This window comes from Miscanthus floridulus, chromosome 5, assembly GCF_019320115.1.
Source record: "Miscanthus floridulus cultivar M001 chromosome 5, ASM1932011v1, whole genome shotgun sequence".
NCBI lineage: Eukaryota > Viridiplantae > Streptophyta > Magnoliopsida > Poales > Poaceae > Miscanthus > Miscanthus floridulus.
In genome coordinates, this window is record NC_089584.1 from 58,821,520 (window position 1) to 58,834,094 (window position 12,575).

Below are 12,575 nucleotides of genomic sequence, written 5' to 3' on the forward strand. Positions count from 1 at the left end.
CATATCTGCAAGCTACAATCCAAACTCTCAGCACATATGTAGGGGGAGCAATTGCTATCATATGGAGTTCATGAAACTTGTCCATATCCTTTACACATGGTAAATATGCTTAGGCAAGCAATATAGATTCAAATGAACTTTAATTCATATCTTTGTATAAGGGTTGTCATCAATTACCAAAAAGGGGGAGATTGAAAGCTCTAGTTTGGTTTTGGTTAATTGATGAAACCCTAAGTGCTAACCTAGTTTATCAAGATGATCATGAGATAGGTAGCACTACTCCAAGTGATGAAGCAATGACGAAGATCATGACATTGGTGATGATCAAATGCTTGAACTTGGAAAAGAAGAAAGAGAAAAATAAAAGGCTCAAGGCAAAGGTATAAAATGTAGGAGCCATTTTATTTTAGTGATCAAGACACTTAGTGAGTGTGATCACATTTAGGATAGATAGCCGTACTATTAAGAGGAGTGAAACTCGTATTGAAATGCGGTTATCAAAATGCCACTAGATGCTCTAATTCATTGCATATGCATTTAGGATCTAGTGGAATGCTAACACCCTTGAAAATATTTGTGAAAATATGCTAACACATGTGCACAAGGTGATACACTTGGTGGTTGGCACATTTGAGCAAGGGTGTAGAAGATAGAGTCGAAGAGGAGTTAGTCGCGCTGGTTACAGAGTGACCGAACGCGTCCGGTATGGTGACCGGACACGTCCAGTATTTTGGCGACAGACTCAGCGACCGGACATGTCCGGTCGCCACACCGGACGCGTTCGGTGTGAATTAGAAACAGTAGTATACGGAGGACAACCGATCGAACACTGGCAGTGTCTGGTCTGGTATCACCGGACGCGTCTGATCGAGCAAGGAGGCTTACTGGACTCGACCGGACGCAGCGGCTGAGCGTCTAGTCATTTGTGTTTCAGCATCTGGTGTGAGCGTCCGGTCGTCGGCAAAATGAGCAGCAATGGCTAGGCTGGTTTGAACAGGACACATGGCAGTCTGGGAGCTACCGAACACGTCCGATATGCCGACCGGACGCATCCGGTATTCACGACTGGAGCGTCCGGTGCTGCGTCCGATGCTGTGTGATCGGAGCGTCCGGTCGACGCGCAGTTAGCCCATTTTTTGAGCCAATGGCTCTATTTGATGGGGGCTTCTATTTAAAGCCCCATGGCCGGCTCAAGCTACAACTCTTGCACATTTTCATTGACATAGCAACCTTGTGAGCTTAGCCAAAGCCCTCTCACTCATCTCTATCATTGATCCATCATCATTGTGAGATTGGGAGAGAATCCAAGTGCATTGCTTTAGTGATTGCATCTAGAGGCACTTGGTATTCATGTTACGCTGTGGATTTCGCTTGTTTCTCTTGGTGGTTGCCACCACCTAGACGGTTGGAGCAGCGGTGGAGGATTGGCACGAGTTGGTGATTGTTCGTGGCCATCTCCGGTGATTGTAAGGAAAGTTGTACCTTCCCCGGTGGAGTGCCAAAAGGTAACTCTAGTAAATTGCTCGTGTCATTGAGTTACCTCACTTGTGGGTCGGTTCTTGCGGTGTCCTATCATGTGGATGAGGTTTGTGAAACACCTCTTAGCCGCCGAACCACCAAGTGTCGGTCGACACAACGGGGACGTAGCGTGTTGGCAAGCACGTGAACCTCGAGAGAAAATCGATTGTCTCTTGTCTTTGGCATTCTCCCGGTGATTGGCTATATATTCATCTTGTGATTGGTTCATCCCCTACACGGCGGTATAATCACCCTACTCACTTATTTACATTCTTGCAAACTAGTTGATACAAGCTCTTTAGTGTAATTAGAATTGAGAGCTTGCTTTATTATTATTTACATTCATCTAGTTGAGCTCTTTAGAGTAGCAAGTTTATGTGCCTAAGTAATCATTGCAACTAGAATTGTTGGATAGGTGGCTTGCAACCCTTGTAGAGCTAGAGCAAGTTTGCATTACGCTATTTGTCATACTGATCAAATTGCTCTAGTTGATTTGTAGATTTTTAAATAGGCTATTCACCCCCCTCTAGCCATATTAGGACCTTTCAATGGTGCACCGCCACCCCTGTGGCGGTGACCGGCAGAGGAGACCGAGAGGGAGGTGTTCTGGGGGGCACCGCCACCCGTAGGGCGGTGCCCACCTGGACGTGGATGAGAAGGGCTGGAGCTAGGGCTAGCACCACTAGTGACGATGTACACCACCCCAGGTGCGACGGTGCACCGTCGGGGGCACCGCCACTAACGGTGTACATCGCCTCATGCACGACGGTGCACCACCGGTGTGTGTCCAGTGCCACCGCTATTTTTCACCTGAGAGCAAGGAAAGATGTGTTGGGCACCGCCACGGTCACCGTCGCAGGGAGGGCGGTGCACCGTCATTTTTATCCAGAGAAGGGGGTTTCTCGGGCAGTGGTTGGGTGGTCACCACCACCCTAGGGGCGGTGCCACCACCGCCTATCCAATGCCCCAATGGCTAGTTAGATGACCATTGGAGGGGCACCGCCAACCCATGTCCGGTGCCGCACCAACATATCCGGTGACCCCGCAGAAGCTGACTCAAAGGGGTAACGGCTTTATTTGCTTGTGGGCTTATAAATAGAGCTAGTGGGTGGCCTTGGCCACTCTCTTGGCACTTCTAACAGCTGCATACACTCTTTGAGAGCTGAGCACACCACTCCACACACTTGCACACTTGATTTCGTCATCTTGAGTGAGATTGGAGAGCCTCTAGTGCATTGCTTAGTGTTCTAGCATCTTGTGGCACTAGTTGGGCGATCTGGGCTGGTGGAGTTCTTGTTACTCTTGGTGTTTGCCAACACCTAGATGGCCCGGTGATTGGTGTATCGTTGAGCGGCTATTGGTGATTATTGCTGGCTCTGATCGTCGACATTGTGAGGGGTTCTTGTGCCTTCCCTGTGGGAGATCACGAAAGGCAACTCTAGTGGATTGCGCGTGGCTTGTGTGATCCTCATCTTGTGTTGGTTGTGCAGCACCCTATTGAGGGTTTGGTGTGTGATGCCAATTAGCGCGTGAACTTCTAAGTGTGTGAATCACCACAATGAGGACTAGCTTGCCGGCAAGCAAGTGAACCTCGATAAAAAAATCATTATGTCATCATTTGATTTCGAGGTGATTGGTCTTCATTGGTATTCATTCTTGTGATTGATTGGCTCCTTTGGTGGTTGGCTCATTCCTCTACACGGCAGAATAACACTCCATCCTTCCCGCGCATTTATATTTCTTACTGTAGCTTGGCCCTTTAGTATAGCCGCGCGACATAATCCTTGTTTCCACACACGTTATGCGTGGCAATACATTGTCTTGCAACACATGTTCGTCGTTGCTAGTGCACCATTTACTACGACATGGGAAAGTTGCCATTGCAAGGTCCAGCAACGCCTAAGATGTTGCATTAGTTGTTGTTGCCACACCTACAACCGTAGTAAAAACTTATGTTGCAACGCCTAGGTGTTGCAAATCCCAAGCGCATTTTGCAACGCTAAGCAGAAAAGCGTTGTCCAAAGCTTTACCCACGCAAGCGCCTGCAACGTCTCCCAACGAAAAAAGTGTTATTATTTCTAATATTGCAACTATTTCGGGCCTATTGCAACACTTTTGGAGCATTGAAACAGTGTCAAAATTTAGTAGTGCGCTTTGCGTAGTGTTGTTGTAGAAATTTTATAAGCTATTCAATCTCCCTCTAGCCATTAGGATCTTTCACCGCCGCTGCACGCCGGAGAGCGGCAACGGCGGCCGGAGGAGAGGCGGGGAGGGTGTAGAGCTTGGGCGACGGCGCGGTCACCCCCAAGTCGCCCGTTGGGGCCGCTCCTGGCGTGGGCTGTGGTTGTCTCGTTCTCTTTGTTCCCGATCACACAACAAAACATTTCTGTTTAAAATTTGGCCCAGAAAATCCAGGATCCAGCTCTCTCGGACAATTTTGGCTATCACTATGAACCTAATACAAGACTTCTAAACATGACCTAAGAGACCCTTCCTATTAGGCTGTCACATTCTTTTTGGACAAAAACAGTTCAGGATCTGTAGTGTTCAAGATATAGAGGAACTGTAGTGTTCAAGATATAGAGGAACTGTGGTACTGTTCAGGATCTTCATCATGTTCGTTAGGAAACTGGATCTACTTCGTGTTACTACAACAAAAATGCAAGCAGACGATCAATCCAGTTGCGTACAGCATCCCAAAAATCTCAGGCATGACAGGAAGCATAGACTAATGGTACGAATAGCTATCGATTGTCTCTTAGGTATATCATTGAAGACCAAGTAAACATCTACTCACTTTATTCCAAATTATAAGATGTTTTAGGCTTTTCTAGATACATAGCTTTTTCTATGCAAAATGTTTTATAATTTGGAACCGGAGTGAGTAGTTACTAACATATTTTTGTAAGTTTGTACAAAAACTATTTGTCAATCACTTACTTATCTCTTCCAGGTCTTTTGTATGAATAAGGGTCCTCTCAACTTTACTCAGTATCTAAACTGAAATGTTGAATTGAAGTTGAATGCAATTCCCTGTCGTGAAATAATCGGGTTTGACTTTTGGATTCATGAACGATTCAAACATACACATTAGACTTGGTATTCATATATGTAGATATGCCGGCAGCAGCCGGCCATGGTGCAGGACATTTTCTAGATGCACAAGTGCATAACAACGTCGCGTAGTTGAAGGATGAACTAGGCGGCAAAGTTGAATAAGTCTGCAAGGATTTAGAGCCAAATGGCTCAAGATAACAAGTTCAACGTTACATGGTGGACCATTATCGAATACAACACAAGTGTCGGCTGCTTGTCCTGTTGTCCGTGCCTGGACAGGAAAATCATTCTGCGTAGCTTTGAAATAGAAACAGACTACTGGTGTGACCGGCCGGCCTGCATCCTTTGATGATATTGCGCTTATACAAGTTTTAATACACACTTCAGGGTCAAGACAGGTGAAATTTATAGATGCACAAAGCAAGAAAGTGGTCAAGATACAGAGGAACTGTAGCAGACTTCACATTCTCGTCTTGTTTGTTACAGGAACCTGAAAGACTTCGTGTTGCTAGTTGCTACACCAAACGGACGATCAATCCAATATGTACAGCATCCCAATGAAATTCACATTCTCGTTGCTAGTTGCTACACCAAACGGACGATCAATCCAATCTGTACAGCATCCCAAAAAAAATCACATTCTCGTCTTGTTTGTTACAGGAACCTGAAAGACTTGGTGTTGATAGTTGCAACCCCAAACGGACGATCAATCCAATCAGTACAGCATTCTCATTGCTAGTTGCTACACCAAACGGATGATCAGTCCAATCTTTACAGCACCCCAAAAAATTCACATTGTCTTGTTCGTTACAGGAACCTGAAAGACTTCATGTTGCTAGTTGCTACACCAAACGGACGATCAATCCTATCTGTACAGCATCCAAAAAAAAAATACCAGGCGTAACAGTTTTTTTTTTTCAAGTATAGCCTACCTATATGACCACCTTCAAATAATTGAGCCAATAGATCTTGAGATTCACAAAGTCTCGCTGTCGACGGGGAGATCGCCTACCAATGAAAACATAGCGCCGTTAAATCCTAGGAAAAATCTAAGAAAATGTGAGCACCCGTGACAAAGAAAGGACTTAACCCAGGTGGGCAAGTTCGCGGACAATCTTCATTTCTACTGCTTCTAAATGCAATCTCAACTTTCGTACTGACATGTGTGGTGGTCTGGTGGACATCAACAAGTGAAGTTGGTAGTCTTGCATTCAACAGTACCACTTTACAATAATTCATCATTAGGATCATTGATGATTTCCCTCTAGTTTTCAGCCTGCCAACAGTATGTACGTGTAGTTGCGAGTACTATGGATGTGAATGTCCTTGAGGACAGACGGAGAGCCACATACAAAAAGGCAACCCTTCAAAAGTTCATAATGAATCAATAAATACACAAACTGCAGTGCAAGAACCATTCTCCTTCAAATAAAAGTAAAAGGAGTGCGCTTTGTTTCTAAACGCCAAAGTATGCTGTTTGATTCATCTACCATAGGAAACACCACTAAATACTTCGCCATCACCTCCAAGTGATGCTTCCCGCTCAATAGAGGTGAGATGGAGGTGAGATGGATTTGACACAGAGTTGGCATGATGTCCCTCATCTCAGACCGGTTCAATGGATGCTCACTTAGGCACCACATTGAAACATTTGCCATCTATAGAACAGAGAAAGGCAAGATTCAGTTATCTGAGATCTTTAAGTGAACAGTATTATGCATTTTCACTAACCTTGCACACTTCTTCTATGGGATAGCTGTCCTTCAAGTTAGGATCTATAACTGTTTCCAATGAGCTCTCTAGATCTTCTGATTTGAAGACTTTCCTCATCTGTTCACAGAGATGTATTTCTTGATTTCATTTTATTATAATACAACCTTGCTGAAAGTTAGCATGCAAACCACAAAAAATAACCACACCAGACATTCTAAGTGCTCGCAAGGACTCTTACAATTGAGATTATTGACTTCATCTTGTTGACTTCTTTGTTATCCCGGATAAGTGCACGGAGTCCAGTAATGAGCTCTGCAAGAACTACTCCAAATGCATACACATCAGACTTGGTAGTCATGTGAAGTTCAAGAACTGACCTGCAGTATTAAATTCATACAGTGAATACTACATATGAAAATGTACCAGCTGGTTGGACTGAAAATCATATTCAAATGAAAACTAACTCAGGTGGAAGGTATCCTGGCGTTCCAACTAAACGAGTTGCCATACATTCTTCTTCATCACTACGCTCAACAAGCTTCACTAGTCCGAAATCTGCAACCTGTTCAACAGAGAATAATCAGATGCTCATGTCTGAGCAGATACAGAAATTTGGTCGTTTAAAAGAGACTTACTTTAGCTCTTAATCCATTGTCGAGCAGAATATTGCTTGTTTTGATGTCACGATGCACATAACAGGCCTTAGTATGATCATGAATGTACTCAATATCACGTGCTCTATCCAATACTATCTGTGTTCTAGCGGTCCATGAAAGAGGTTCATGACCTGAAAAAATTATCTTGAAAGCAAGTTAGTGTATATCAAAACACAACACCATGTACAGCCTCATGTAATACAGGAAATTTCTGCTTCCAGAAACTTCCTATAAGAATGAATAATGTTATACCTGTTTCTTTTAAATGTATTTGTAGAAAATAATAAATAAATAATCTTAAAAATTATGAAGACAGCATACTTACTATCATGAAGACATATTAATTTTTAAAATATATTACTTACAATTTTTACTGGAGGGGGCACTGATTAAACTTAACCTACACGGTTGTTTCTCCATCGCATACCTTTCAGCAACGGATCATGTAGATGCTCACTAAGTGATCCATTCTGGACATATTCATACACAAGGTACAGGTGATCATCCCCAGCAGCATAACCAATCAACTCAACCTATTTGTAATTGAACGCATTAGGAAAGTCTGTGTTCACAAGCAAAGAACCAATACAAAGATATCCACTTCCTATTGGATTTTAGGAATTAAGTACATACCACGTTAATGTGATGTACTTTGCACAGAGCTTTCAACTCAGCAAAGAATTCCTTCGATTTGCTTGCTTTCATCTTCTTAATTGCAATTTCCTATGAGGAAAGTAACACATAAGGATCTTTTCATGATTCTACATGAGACAATACAGAGATATCTTACATGTGCTCCTATGAAACCAAGGTAAACACTGCCATATCCTCCCTCGCCGATCTTTCTTTTCTCATCGAAATTAGCTGTAGCATCTCCAACTACTTTCAAACTAAAAATGACAGGCCTCTCTGTTTGGAATGGGTCAATATCTGCAACCATTCAATTCAGAGTAATAAGATAAGATACGTTATGTTTAGCTAAAAATTTAGAAGCAGAAGCATGTATCACAGGAGAAGACCATTAATTCTCATGGATGGAAAGAAACGGCTCTCCAGAGCAGCGATGCTGGTGTTTCTGGGAGCTCTCTCCATTTTTATTTCGGGTGCTTCAACATTTTGCTGAGAAGACCTCCTTCTCAGGCGAAGAATGACAGTGAAGACGCAGAAGAACAATATTGCAGCTGATATGGATGCTGCTATTATGATTGTCATACTACGAACCCCTAAAAAGGATCAAACAAACAACAGACAGAAAAAAAAGATCAGCTTAATGGGAGCAGAAAATGGCATGTATGGTTTAATTGAATACCACTGAAGAGCACAAGAAACAAAAATTCAATTTCAAACACATTTGGATTGCAAGAAGCATCTGCATCTTGTGTGTTACTAGACATTAAACATCAATCATACAAATATCTTGTAGCACAAGCTTTGTGCATAAATTTTAAGTAATTTAGAATAATGTAAATATGAAAATATTTAGTTGTGACTTACTTTTCTTAGAAGAACCAGCAACTCCCATTGGAATAAACAAGGCGAAGAATGACAGTGAAGATGCAGAAGAACAATATTGCAGCTGATATGGATGCTGCTATTATGATTGTCATACTACGAACCCCTAAAAAGGATAAAAAAAACAACAGACAGAAAAAAAAAGATCAGCTTAATGGGAGCAGAAAATGGCATGTGTGGTTTAATTGAATACCACTGAAGAGCACAAGAAACAAAAATTCAATTTCAAACACATTTGGATTGCAAGAAGCATCTGCATCTTGTGTGTTACTAGACATTAAACATCAATCATACAAATATCTTGTAGCACAAGCTTTGTGCATAAATTTTAAGTAATTTAGAATAATGTAAATATGAAAATATTTAGTTGTGACTTACTTTTCTTAGAAGAACCAGCAACTCCCATTGGAATAAACAAGATCCATCCTGGTTTAATGAAATCAGGATTTGTCACACTTGGATTCAAGTTTAAGATATCTTGTGGACTTGAATGGAACAAGCTTGCAATAGTAATCAGGGTATCTTCCTCCTGCACTGAATAAGACAATACTCCCTCTGATGCTGTTGAGGAACACCCGCATGGGAGGTGAACCGTAATTGTATTCCCAGGTGTCAATTGCAAACCATCACCAACATTCATTGCAAGCCCGCTGAAGGTATTACTCTTAACTTCGTCAGGTGTGTCATCCGACTCCACTTTATATTGAGTGTCATGAAAAAAAGCAGTCGTGGTGTTGCTGATAGCCTGACACTTGCATGCCACGCCCATCAACAGGTCCTCTGAACCAGAGAGCCGCTTGATAGTCTTGATGAGAGATGCATTACCGTTGAATACGGAGACAATCTCTGACAGGTTACGCCCTTGAGGAGTGACGTAAAGGAATGAGCCGCATGAAGGGTTGATGGACACAGCATTGCAGTGCAAGGGTTGCCATTCCGCAGTTGATGCTATGCTGCTTCTTGGATGATCAATGAAAGAGGCGCTTGTATAGTGGTGTTGCAGAAACCGGTGAGGAAGAACAGGAAACCATGTTTAGCCATTGGTGAGCAAGCAGAGAGGCAAATGAAGTTTGGTTACAGAGGAGGTTTATTTCATAGTACAAACCTTGGATTCTAGTGCTTGTACAGCACCTTGGGTGCCTGAGATGTTAATTGCCTGGCATGGCCAGCTATTGCACGCCTGCCACTGTTGTTTCTTGTTAAATCCGCTTCTCTGAAGCTCTGCACTGGTTGGAGCATAGGAAAATGACATCATAGAGTATCAAAGCTTATTACATCGTCCACCAACTCATGTCCAAAACAGAACAAATTGGCCAGCTAGCTGCAGGCCTCATGGTTTGATGGAGTCAAGCATGTCTTTGGCTTCCAACATTTGGCAGTTCTTGCAAGGTTCAGTGTTGGGGCGCGATGGCTGGGTCTCGAAGGTTCCCCATCTAACGTTTGTGCGATCAGCTTCATGATTTCAGGACACAGGCGGAGGCAGGCTTTGCGCCAAGAAGATGGGGCTGGAATTAAGCCTGCGGAGGGTCCGGAGGCCACCGGCGGAGGCACTCGCGGAAGACGTACGGAGCTAAGCCTTCGGGTGGGGCCCCGAAGGGCGGCGGAGGCTGGAAGAAGCGCGGCGCAAGACAGGAGCGGATAGGGCAAAGGATAAGGCTGTTGCGCGATCGGTGGCGCAGAGGGGCTAGCGCGCGTCGCTCCTCGCGAGTTTGTTGGCTGCAGCTTTGTTGATAATCCTAGCTTAGCTCAGCTCATTTATTTGTTCTCGGTTATATTTAGAATAAGGTGTGTTTGACCTTAGCCAAGTTAAGCTCGTCTAGTTTTAGCCAGAAGCATGCTGTGTTATGCAGTGGCTGTCCTTACTTTCCTGTGGTAGTGGAGGTACTCGACATGTTCTCGACCGTGGGATGGCGCGGTCCAGTCGAAGGTCATGGTGAGTGCAGCGTCATGGCGCTAAGTGTGCCGTTCTTGTTTTATATATCAATAGAGTCAGAAAACATCGCAAGTGGATTCACGGTACCAAAATCCTCTTTGTTCGTGTGCGTGTGTATTTGTGAGTTCGTGGTGTGCAATTTCAGGGGGTCTTCATCGACTCCGGCGAAGGGTCGCCGGTGGTGTCGACAACAATTGGTACCGGAGCTGTAAGATAAGAGACCTAGTGCGTCGTGATGGGGTCATCGAAGGGCCGAGGTCGCTCGCCGCGGCCGGCAGGCACGAAGGAGAAAGGCAACGGCTCGGGCAACAAGTCTCCAAGGCGTTCATCGTCCCCAAGCCGTTCACCGACGCGCCATTCGCGAACTCGCGGCGCTCGCCGTTCGCGAACAAGACGCCGTGAGGGCGCCGTCGAGCGCGTCGTTCGGGAGACGACGGGCTCCGATAACTGGCCGCAGCTCACGAAGACGAACTACGACTCGTGGTCGCTGCTGATGAAGCTGAAGCTGTAGTCTCGCTATCTTTGGGAGGCGATTGAGGACGAGGACGTCGACTACCACGACGATCGTTCCGCGCTGGAGGCGATTTGCTCCGGCGTGCCCTAGGAGATGGTGCCCACCCTGGTGACCAAGCCATCGGCCAAGCAGGCATGGGAGGCGATCTGGACGATGCGCATCAGCGACGATCGGGTGCGGAAGTCGATGGCACAGAGTCTCCGTGCGGAGTACGAGCAGATCGCGTTCCGAGATGGTGAGTCCGTCGAGGATTTCGCCCTGTGTCTGTCTAATCTCGTGCAGCGGTTGGCGATCCTCGGCGACCCAGAGCTGGAGCCGAAGGTGGTTGCCAAATACCTCCACGTCGCTCGACCGAGGTACAGGCAGCTCATCATCTCCATCGAGACGCTCCTCGACATCAACAAGCTCACGATCGAGGAGGTCACGGGGAGGCTCAAGGCGGCTGACGACGGGCACGACACTGGTGGAGGTTCAGGCTCTTCCACGGCGTGCCTCAACCACACGGAGGAGGAGCTAGTGGCGCGGGTGGTGTCCCGGCTGCAGCTCTCAGGCGAGGGCGGTTCCGGAGCTAGGTGGCCTCCACCGTCCAAGCAACAGCGCGGCCACGGTGGTGGCTCGTCCCAAGGCGGTGGAAGAGGTGGTGGTTCCAAGCCACCCGCCGGCGGCGATGGCAAGAAGAAGAAGATCGCCGGCGATGAATGTGCCTACTACGGCAAAATGGGCCATTGGGCTCGCGAATACCGCAAAAAGAAATGCGACGAGCAGGCGCACGCTGCCTAGGCGGAGGAGGAGCCGGAGGCCAGGCTGATGATGGGGGTGACGTCGCTCTACATCAACTCGGCCTCGACACGCTCGCCATCGGATCCCGAGCCACCAGCGACACCCGAGCAGCTACCCGTTTAGCTCGAAGGGGGAGGCTGCACCCGGTGGACTTTCGAGGAGGAGGAGGTCCTCCCAGTCGCGCATGCGGCCGACCCCGTCGTTCACGTGGCTCTGGCCACGGCCGGAGCTATGACATCATCACCAACGCGCCAGGAGCGCGTCCACCTAGAGGAGAACAAGTTGTTCGTCTAGTTCGGCGACAAGGGCAGTGGCGGGTCCACTCGGTGGATCCTCAACACCAGGGCAACGAATCACATGACGGGGGAGCGTGGTGCCTTCTCCAACATCAACACCGGCGTGCAAGGAACTGTCCATTTCAGAGACGGCTCGGTCATGGCCATTGAGGGCCGCGGGACCATCCTCTTCAAGTGCAAGAACGGTGACCACGAGGTGCTCGCCGGCGTGTACTACATTCCCAAGCTGATAGCGAACATTGTCAGTTTGGGGCAACTCGATGAAGATGGCTAGAAGATCCTCATCGAGCATGGAGTGCTGAGGATCTAGGACCAGCAGAGGAGACTACTAGCGAAGGTGAAGAGGACGGCGAGTCGGCTCTACGTCCTGAACCTCGACATCGATAGGCCCGTCTGCCTTGCCGCCCGGAGCTCAGAGGTTGCCTAGCAGTGGCACGCCAGATTTGGGCACCTTGGGTTCTAGGGGCTGAGGGCGCTGTCGAAGGGAGGACTAGTGCGTGGGCTGCCACCAGTTGAGCACGTTGATCAAGTGTGTGAGAGCTGTCTAGCTAGGAAGCAACGACAACAGCCGTTTCCGACGTCGAGTAGGTACCGTG

The 12,575-nt window shown here is 46.6% G+C and overlaps 1 protein-coding gene and 1 pseudogene across 1 annotated transcript; one reads left to right on the forward strand and one right to left on the reverse strand.

The window, feature by feature from the left end:
- Nucleotides 1–5,936: 5,936 nt before the first annotated feature.
- Nucleotides 5,937–10,148, reverse strand: LOC136449995 (lysM domain receptor-like kinase 3; annotated as a pseudogene).
- An 848-nt stretch (nucleotides 10,149–10,996) lies between these two features.
- On the forward strand, nucleotides 10,997–11,683 carry LOC136454664 (uncharacterized). Its single transcript, XM_066455014.1, has one exon. The coding sequence runs from the start codon at nucleotides 10,997–10,999 to the stop codon at nucleotides 11,681–11,683; it is 687 nt and encodes a 228-aa protein (XP_066311111.1).
- The last annotated feature ends 892 nt before the right edge of the window (nucleotides 11,684–12,575 follow it).